Source organism: Octopus bimaculoides, chromosome 3 (assembly GCF_001194135.2).
Source record: "Octopus bimaculoides isolate UCB-OBI-ISO-001 chromosome 3, ASM119413v2, whole genome shotgun sequence".
Classification (NCBI taxonomy): domain Eukaryota; kingdom Metazoa; phylum Mollusca; class Cephalopoda; order Octopoda; family Octopodidae; genus Octopus; species Octopus bimaculoides.
Genome location: NC_068983.1, coordinates 167,910,662 through 167,921,108, shown reverse-complemented (window position 1 = coordinate 167,921,108; position 10,447 = coordinate 167,910,662). Strand labels below are relative to the sequence as shown.

The window sequence follows — 10,447 nt, the reverse complement described above, 5'->3', positions numbered from 1 at the left end:
CAGGCTTCTTTTAGTTTCTATCTACCAAATCCACTCACAAGGCTTTGGTTGACCCGAGGCTATAGTAGAAGACACTTGCCCAAAGTGCCACGCAGTGTAACTGAACCTGGTACCATGTAGTTGGTAAGCAAGCTACTTACCACACAGCCACTTCTGTTATTTATTATTTTTCTTTTTTTTTTTTTTAAAATTAGTCCCGCTGTGTGGCCCCTTAGGAAAGTGTCTTCTGCTATAGCTTCAGGCTGACCAAAGTCTTGTGAGTAGATCTGATAAATGGAAACTAAAAGAAGCTCATCATATATGTTTGTATGCTTGTATGTACCTTTGTCTAGACATCACGTGATGGTTGTAAATGAGCATCACCATCATATAAACATTGTTGTTTGTTTCCAGTCTTTTGTAAAAAAAAAAAAAAATAATAAAAAAAGAAAACTTCAGCCAAGCGAAAATATTACCTTGCTTGGAAACAGGTGGCAGTTGACAACAGGAAGGGCATCCGGTCTTAGAAAAATCTACCTCAACAAATTCTGTCTGACTCGTGCAAGCATGGGAAAGTGGACAATAAAATGACCAACAATGGTGATGGAAAGACATTTAATCAGATCTAAGTTCAGTTACAGAAAAAGGAAAAAAATCTTTAATAATTATTCCCTCTTATTTAATAACATCATCATCATTGTTTTAACACCCACTGCTCCATGCTTGCATGGGTCAGACGGAATTTGTTGAAGCAAGTTTTCTATGGCTGGATGTTGCCCTTCCTGTCACCAACCCTCGTCTATATTCAAATAAGGTTTCTGTAGAAGATTGTAAATTAATGCCCTGCCTCACCCCGTCTATGACACTGATATTATTTACAGTTCTATATTTAAGAGATGAGTAATTATTTACATTATTTACATTTGACAGATATTTCAGCTGATATACCCTCCAGCCTTCATCAGGTGTCTTGGGGAAATTTTGAACCTGGGTTCTCATTCCTAAGGTATTTTTCGAAGTTATTATTCTTATTATTATACAGGTTCAATTCCAAGCAGTGACCTGAATAATAATAATAGTAATAATAATAATAATAATAATAATAATAACATTGAAAAATACCTTAACAATGAGAACCCAGGTTCGAAATTTCCCCAAGACACCTGATGAAGGCTGGAGGATATATCAGCTGAAATGTGTTAACAACAAACAAGATGAGGACAAATATCTGTAAATAATATCTGTAAATAATGTAAATACTGATATTATTTGTTTACAACTATCACACAATGTCAAGACAAGAACACACACACACATGTACATACACATATAATAATCTTCTTTCAGTTTCCATTTGCCTGATCCACTCACTAGGCTTTGATCAACCAGAGGCTTTGGCAAAAGACTTACCAAAAGTGCCATGCAATGGGACTGAACTCAAAAGTGCACACAGCCATGCCTGCACCAAACACAATGTCATGAAAACTTTATTTAAAAGTGTGTCATTTATATAACATGTTTGGAAAGCTCTGATTTAGCTCTATATTATAAGGTTTTTGATTTAAGTTATAGATACGATGAAATCGTCTGTTTTAGGACCCGCATGCAAGAAGCTGCCAAATGGAGGCGGAAAGATCGACATTTACAACATTCTGAGCACATACAACTGACACCTGAACAAAGGGAGGTAGGCAAATATCAAATTTATAATTGCTTATAAAAAAATTTTTTTTTAATGAAAACCTCATTAATCTGGATGGTGTATTTGCCAGACAAGTGATTTGATCAGTGAATGTGATGAAAGTAAAACAATTATAGCATGAAAGACAAATTAGCTATTCAAAAACACAAACATTTATTATTTGGTTTTGAAATTTTTGTTTTCACTAATTGCAATCTAGGTACTGATGCAGGTTCTCATGAGATGCAGTGGAACCACGTCAGTGGTCACAATTGGGATGATGACAAGTTTTAACACCAAATAATGTTTTAGTGAAGTCTTTGTGTGTTTTTGAGTGGCAATATGTGTTTTCCATGCTGTAATTATTTATCATTAATCTTTTTGTTATTTTTATATATTTTTTTTTTTTGACTAACACTGTCTACTTTTTCTTTCATTAAAAGAATTTGATCACCATATAAAATTGATGGAATATATTGCTTCAGCAGTATATTTCATTTGAATAACATTACAATCATAACTTGATACAAAGACAGTCAACTTTGTCTTGCAAGCACTTGTTAAATTTGTAAGTACATGGTCAATTTGTAAAGGAAGGAACAAAGATTTTAGATTACTTCAGAATTATATTCCAATGTCTAACAGTCTGGATAACTGTTTGTATTTCTTTAAAATTGTAGCTTGATACAGTTTTAAAGACACTCAAACTTTTAATCTTGTAAACACTTTCTAAATTTGTAAAGGAGGAATATTCCTCAATGTTTTGAATACATCCACCTTTTCTTAAAAGTCTTCTGTGTTTTACTCCAAATGTGTTCATTGATGCTTCAAAAAGAATCATACAATATGAAAGATGGGTTTTTCTAAATATTTACTCAATGAGAAAAGTGAAATATTGTTTTTATGACTTTCATTTTGTTAAGGAAGTGCAGTAGTGACTGTTGCACATTTTGTACCAAATTCTTCCTATTTCCAAGTGTTGGACATTATTAAGATCATATTAACAGGTTCGCATCAGACGTTGTCAATAAGATAAGAGTAGATTAATAACAACAAATATGTCATTAGAGAAGAAGCAGTATTTGTATGTCCTACCTAGATATTGGTTGTTTATTCACTATTAACATTTATCTGCTTACAAAACAACAAGGTGTTGGTTTCAGGTAGTGCTCCAATAGCAAGGTATGTCTTTGCAGCCAGTTAAGAAATTGTTTCCTCTGACAATGTATGTGATCAGTTTTAGATTAGCTCATAATGTCACATTAAATTTATGATAATTTCATGATTGACCGCTAACTCCAAAAGTATTTTTGTTCTTTCTCTGTTTATTTCCTCATGTTCCTTTCTGTTGAAGAGCGTAGGCTCGAAACGTAAAACACTTTCTCACCTTCCCAAGCGTCAGACTAATACACCTGCTTGTTGTTTATACACCTGTCTTCGTCTTTTGGTTTTCTGTAAATTTCAACTAATATATATAAGTAGGAAGGCAGACAAACCACAAATCCCTTCAGGTAGATGGCCCTGCTCGATCTGTAGAAAAGGTGTAGGTAGAAACTCCATAAGATGTATCCAGTGTGAGCTATGGACACATAAGAGGTGCAGCAATATCAAAGGAAGGCTAACTGGGAAGATAGTTTTTGTTTGAAGCAGATGTTCAGGAGCAATAAACACTGAAAATGTGCAGCGAACAACTTCTGTCACATTCCAGGGAGAAAAACTAGAAGTAGTTGATAGCTTCCGTTACCTAGGGGACAAGTCAGTAGTGAGGGGTAGATGCGCTGAAAGTGTAGCTGCTAGAATAAGAATAGCCTGGGCAAAGTTAAGAGAACTCTTACCTCTGCTGGTGACAAAGGGCCTCTCGCTCAGAGTAAAAGGTAGACTGTATGATGCATGTGTATGAACAGCCATGCTACATGGCAGTGAAACATGGGCCGTCTCTGCTGAGGACATGCATAAGCTCGCAGGGAATGAAGCCAGTATACTCCGCTGGATGTGTAATGTCAGTGTTCATACTCGACAGAGTGTAAGTGCCTCGAGAGAAAAGTTAGACCTAAGAAGCATCAGATGTGGTGTGCAAGAGAGATGATTGTATGGTCATGTGGCGAGAATAGATGAGGATAGCTGTGTGAAAAAGTGCCACACCTTAGCGGTTGAGGGAACCTGTGGAAGAGGTAGACCCAGGAAGACCTGGGATGAGGTGGTGAAGCATGACCTTCGAACATTAGGCCTCACTGAGGCAATGACTACTGACCGAGACCTTTGGAAATATGCTGTGCATGAGAAGACCTGGCAAGCCAAGTGAGACCATAACCCATGGCCTATGCCAGAGGTGTAACCATCCCACTTATGTGTACCTTTCCTTCATTGGACACTAAACTCCACTTGCGAAGACCTGTTGAGGCAAGTGAAATTAAAATTGAAATCAAATCAACTTCGCAAATTCGATGACTGGTACCCATGCCAGTTGAGCGCTAAGTGCACTATCCAAGCGTGATCTCTGCCAGAACAGCTGACTGGGTTACGTGCCGGTGGCACGTAAAAATCACCATTTGAACATGTTCATTACCAGCATTGCCTTACTGACACTTGTGCAGATGGCACATGAAAAAACATTCGAGTGAGGTTGTTGTCAGTGCCGCTGGACTGGCTCCTGTGCAGGTGGCACGTAAAAGCACCCACTACACTCTCGGAGTGGTTGGCGTTAGGAAGGGTGTCCAGCTGTAGAAACTCTGCCAAATCAGATTGGAGCCTGGTGTCGCCTCCTGGTCCACCAGTCCTCAGTCAAATCGTCCAACCCATGCTAGACAGAAATGAAATGAAATTTATTTTCAATTGTCAAAATATTACTGCTAGAGTACTCAGTTGTACTTAGCACAGATTTCTGGAACCCATATGTTCTTTTATTTAATTACAAATTATCATTTAATTAATTCCTATCAATATTTAATAAATCTCCTGCTGTGATAAACAAATGTTGATAGATAACTAGTAATTTCATCACATGCTTCTCAGCATCTTTAATTATTTTAGTTACTGTCTAGTAATTAATTTTTGAGGTGTTAGTTTTCACCCTTCCTGTGGAATATACTATAAAGATTGTCCTCATTATGTAATTATAAAAAGCTTTAGTTAATTTCTTTCCTTAGTGTGAATGAAAACAAAAACCATAGATGTGACAAGAAACTTGTCATTTGTTAAATGACTTTGGGTTGTGTAGTTGTGTAGGATTGGAGCCCGTTTCATTGAAAATAAGCTGTTTTGGCATTTAATAAAAAAAAAAAAAAAATTCTTCATGTTTTATGCAGATAATGACCTTCACTTCACTCCAATGTTGAGTTTCAGACACTTTTCTTAATATTAACTTTCCTAATAAGGTTTTGATCTAGGTTACCAACTGGAAAATTTTACAATGTTCAACTCTTCATGAACAGATTTCTATAATCCTACAACTGGTAGGTTTTCTAAGGCAGACATTTACCTAAATAATGAGCAATGTACATCTTTTTTCAGTTTTTAATACAGGTATATTAGAATATATATTTATATAAAATGTTCTTGTAAAAGTTTGTTGTAAGAGGACTTTCCAAGAATATGGGACATGTTGGGAAGCTCCATGCTGTCTACTGTAGAGTAAGTTGGCTCTGGATGCAGATGTGATTCTAGAAATGAGGAGGAATCAAAACACAGTTCTGCTATGCAAGTCAATTAGCTGCAACATAAACTCCAGGAAAGCAATCAGCACCTTTGTCACTTTCCAGTCAGGTGAACACGCAAGCTAGATAGATTTCATTCTCACTAGGAAATGAGCTAGAAGACTGATGGTTGTTTGTATTGTTTCCCTGGTGATGAATATATCACCCAATGAAGGTGATAAGAGTTGGATGGATTGAGATGCAAAAAAGGTGGAGACTAATGAAGTTCTTGAACCATATTCAGCAGAGAGACCAGCATTTAAGGTAGACAGTTATATGGTGAAAATGGCAATCAAGTATATGAAAATCAAGAAGCATCTGGTGTAGTTGGTGATATGCTGAAAACAGCTGGTGAAACAGGCTTCATGCTAGTTACCCACATTGTCAACCAAACACCATATTTGACAGCATAAAAGATGTACAGGCATATTACATGCATCCCAATTTCCACAACACATTTTCAGGAGAAAAATGTCTTTAGTGCATTAAAGCATGTATTATAGGCCCCAACTTCACACACAAGACCCAGGGTAGGTTTTTTTTGTTTGTTTGCTTTGAGACCTGGGGGTATAGGGAATGCATCTTATATGCCATCAAATACCGTAATTCAGGTAGGTGTCATACAACACAGTTTGGATTTGTCCCAGGACATAGTACCATTGATGTACTCTTTGTAGTCAGACAGTTGCAAGAGATATTTCTAATCAAGACTGAACCTCTCTATCTAGCATTCATTAGTCCATAGATGGTTTTTGATTGAATACTATGTTCACTTGTCTGGTGGTTGCTAAGAAAACTCTGAGTAGGTGCAAGCTATGAACAGAGTGAATTAAATGAGGGTTGGCAATGAATTCAGTGAGGAATTTAGAGTGCAAGCAGATATAATGCTCAGTCCCGAGTCCCCTCTTATCTCTTATAGTCATAACTGTGGAGTTTAAGACTGACTGCCAATGGGAAGAACTTCCATGTGGTAAAGTACTGATCCTTATAATAGAAACTGTGAGTATTTAGAGAAGAAATTCCAGACATGGAAATAAAACCTAGGCTCAAGACTTGAGAGTAAATTTAGCAAAGATTTAAATTTTCCTTTCAGGAGGAAAGAAGACAAGACTGATGCCTTACTGTAAATATGCAGAAAAAGGAATCCGATTAAATATCACTTTGTGTACTCAGTGTGATCTATGAGTACGCAACAAATATAATGGAACCAAAGACAAGTTGACAATGACCAAAGTCTTTGTTTGGAATTGTGATCCTTCAAAGCATCAATAAAATAAAATCTTTGTCATGCTCAGAAGGTCCAAAGATGTTGCTGATTGCTAATCAGCAATAAAGGGAGGCATTGTTCTGAAAGCATGAAATAAAAATAGGGGCTTGTGTAAGTTCTGCATGCTATTACTTCTACAATAACAGCGCTTTTTCTCTCTCTGACCAGAGAATAGATTGTATGATGCATGTGTACGAACTCTAATGCTGCATGGTAGTGAGATGTGGGCCCTGCAAAAGCTGTGCAAAAGTAAAAAAAAAAGAAATGACACAAGCATGATGTGCTGACCTGTGTAATGTTAGTTTGCATGAAGGAAGAGGTACTGATGCGTGAAGAGGAGAAGAAACCTGTTTTCAAGAGGAACAAGATGTTAATGTGCAAGAGAGAGATTCATACAGCATCGGAATAAACATGTAATGGATGTGGAAGGAAGCAGAAAGAAAGAAGAGAACTGCAAAAGACAGGGACAGTGGATATAATGATACGTCTTCTTTCTTGAAGAACTTTGCTATGAAGCAAATAAATACAAAGAACAATTTATTTTACATCAGACTCTTGGCACCTTTCTAGAATGGTTTTAGCACTTTGGGGCTTCTTTCGTCTCTTTTCTGTTTATCGAAAAATATCTTTTTTTTAAACATGTAAATTTAATTTACATATCATGTTTTATCTTTTACTTTGTTTATTATTGAACACTTTTAGATTCAAACTTTAAAGCAGAATCAATACTCAGAAGTAATTTCATCTGCTCTTTTAATTCATTCAGAAATCAATTAGTTTACACATTTATAGTGTGATTTCACTATTCGTTAAGTACTATTATGACACATTGATTATTCAAAAGTTTTAAGAATAAATACTTTGGTGGACATATTTCTAGCTTCCTACACAAACCACTGTAATGAACATTTGGTAGAATTTATTTTTAATTAATTTTTTAATTAGCAAAAACTTTAAAAACATTTCAAATCCTTTTTTATATTATTAAAATCTCTGCTGATAACTGGATAGGATCAACCTTTGAAGGTTTGGCATTCCCTCTATATCAAATCATTGTTTAATATTCAACATTTGGGTTTTACATGTACACATCCATGCACAGACACACATGCACATTCACTGCCCCTGGAGGGAAATTTGCTCCCAAGTTGGGGTTGACATCCAGCAGTAGTGTGCTGTAGACCAAGAATTAAAGTGCTGGATAAATTGCTCTGCAGCAATTGTTTTGAGTGCCTGTATTCTAAATTCAAATCCTGTTGAGTAAGCTGTGTCTGCATCCTTTCAGAGTACCAGTCATGTACTGAGGCTGATTCTTCACTTTTCCCCACTCTTAATTTTCTCCCTTTTTCTGGAAGAAATCTGCTCTATTCAGATCTGGAATGATCTAAAATAAAACTCATGTGGAGATTGGATAAATAGATACCATTGAAAGGCAAAATTGACTTGGGTAAGATTTGAACTCAAAACTGAAGGACACGCTAGCATGCTAGCCTTTTATCCAATACTCTTATGATTCTGCTAGCTTGCCTGGCAAAGATCAAAGTCTAGTAAGCTCATTTCAAATAATGCCAACAATTTCACATCTACCATAAACAGGATGGTTGTAAAAGAATGTGTGTAATTTCCATGGTCTGTGACTGACCAGTTTGATCTGCTAATTACGTTAATAGTAAAACTTGTCCCTCAAGATATTTTCCTTTCCCTTCTACTTAAAGAACCAGTTATTTGAATATCAAGATAAATAGCACATGACCTTGTAGGTGGGGCCAAGTTTTCTTCAGGTGGGATAACCCATCCCGCTCAAAACGTCCCTGAATAAGGGTTATTTAAGGATGTTGAACGAAACGCCCATGTTTTCCAGAGGTGAATTATTCAAACCAACAAAGAATTTCTTTTGACACATGGCTATGATGCTCCCCCACTACTTCTGCTCGTGATCAGAGATGCACATATCATCAGCCAGCAAGGGACATGCTCAACTGGTTACGGTCAAACAAGTGACAAGCAAATCTGTGGTATTGAGCAGAATATTTGCTACAGCCCATCTTTTTTTATACCAAGACAAAATAATGTACATGATAACACTTCCAATCAATTAAGATCAGATGCCATGAGAGCCAGTGCGTATTATTATTATTATTATTATTATTATTATTATTATTATTATTAAGGTTGCAAGCTAGCAGAACTGGCAAAATGCTTAGTGGCATTTCATCTGTCCTTACGTTCTGAGTTCAAATTCCACCAAGGTCAACTTTGACTTTCATCCTTTCGGGGTCAGTAAATTAAGTACCAGTGGAACACTGGGGTCAATATAGTGTCCACCCCACAAATTTGAGCTCTTGTGCCACCAGCAGAAAGGATTATTATTATTATTATTCATTGATTTATTGAGGTTATTGTCCTCATCTTGGTTGGATGGAAATTTCTATTCCCTAATTGCTCCACAGGACAATAACATTGTGAATATGTGTTAAATGTTGCAGCTTGATTAGTAGGTGTGACTTCAATCTCTGGGGCAGTCATGTGTGTGCATGTGTGTATACACACACACACACACACTCACTCTAGTTTAAATAGAACAAGTGACATCGCAGCTTCAAGAGTTAATCTAATTAATTCTTGTGGTTTGAATGAAGAATTCAGTTTGAAATTCCAAGCATTTTAACAGATATGACAAGCAGTTGAAGAAGTTTGAAAGGTATAATGGTTAGATCTGACCATTGTAAGAACCATGATGAAGACACTGATCTCAGTATGGTTTTGTATAATCCATTCTAATTATTTCTTATAGTTTGTCATTTAAAAATGACATTCTCCATACAATTAGAAACAGTTACAACATATTCAGTGTATTTATACAAAATTAAACCCATTTTGTTTTTGTATTTGGTGGTCAACATTGTTTTCTTAGTACTTATATTGGAGTTTTTGTGGCTATGGTCTTGGACCAGCTGCAACGTTTACCAGCCCACATGATGTTTTTAAAAGACACCGTGTTTGTGGATGGCCATTAGATTACTATGAGCTCATCTGTCCTTTGACAAGTGTTGTTTTTTGTCCTGCAGAGTGTCCACAACAACCTCCTCCCCTGGAAAGCTAGGTGGAGGAGCCAGTTTAGTTGTTGACTACCTGACCATCAAACAGGTAGTACTGGGTTACATGGTACCAATAGCAGGATATTCTGCACCTGACCGCTGTTCTATTCTATGCTTTTGAATGCTGGTTTCTTATGGTGGCCTGATAAGGATCACAAGATGGTACATACACTCAACTTTTGTGCAAAGCTTTTAACATCTCTTATGCCGACCATATACCAAACAAGTCCTTATATGGATCTTTCCTGTCCATCAGCCAGATAATGAAAGACAACTAAAACTTGTAGGCCACTGTTTTCATCAAATAGATCAATCTGTTACTATGTTTTTTTTCTTCCTGTAACACGATGGGGATGTTCAAGACTGGTGGTCACAGATATGCATGACATATCTGTGAACTTTGCAGGTCACAGGACTGTGCACTGTCTCGGAGTTGGCACAAAGAAATAAAGAAATACATGCGATAACATCTAACACACAATTTTGCTTTCATGTTGCAGTCGACACCCATGAGTGATATGGCATACACTAAAGAAGCACATACATCATCATTTAACATCCACTTTCTCATGTTTGCATGGGTCAGATGGTATTTCTTGAGGCAGATTTTCTACAGCTGGATGTTGTTCCTGTTGCCAACCTTCACTTGTCACAGAAGATTGGACATGGACACTGCTTGCATGTCCATAACTCTCACATGAAACTGTCACATGATATGAAAGCAAGCAGG

General features: G+C 36.6%; 1 protein-coding gene across 6 annotated transcripts in view; it reads left to right on the top strand.

Moving 5' to 3' along the window:
• LOC106883526 (DENN domain-containing protein 5B) overlaps positions 1 to 10,447 on the top strand; it is a 189,698-nt gene that overhangs the window by 112,164 nt on the left and 67,087 nt on the right. For all 6 annotated transcript variants that reach the window (XM_052966691.1, XM_052966693.1, XM_052966692.1 and 3 more), the window contains exon 8: positions 1,576 to 1,666. In XM_052966691.1, the coding sequence (XP_052822651.1) occupies positions 1,576 to 1,666 (91 nt within the window). The remainder of the gene's footprint in view (positions 1 to 1,575; positions 1,667 to 10,447) is intronic.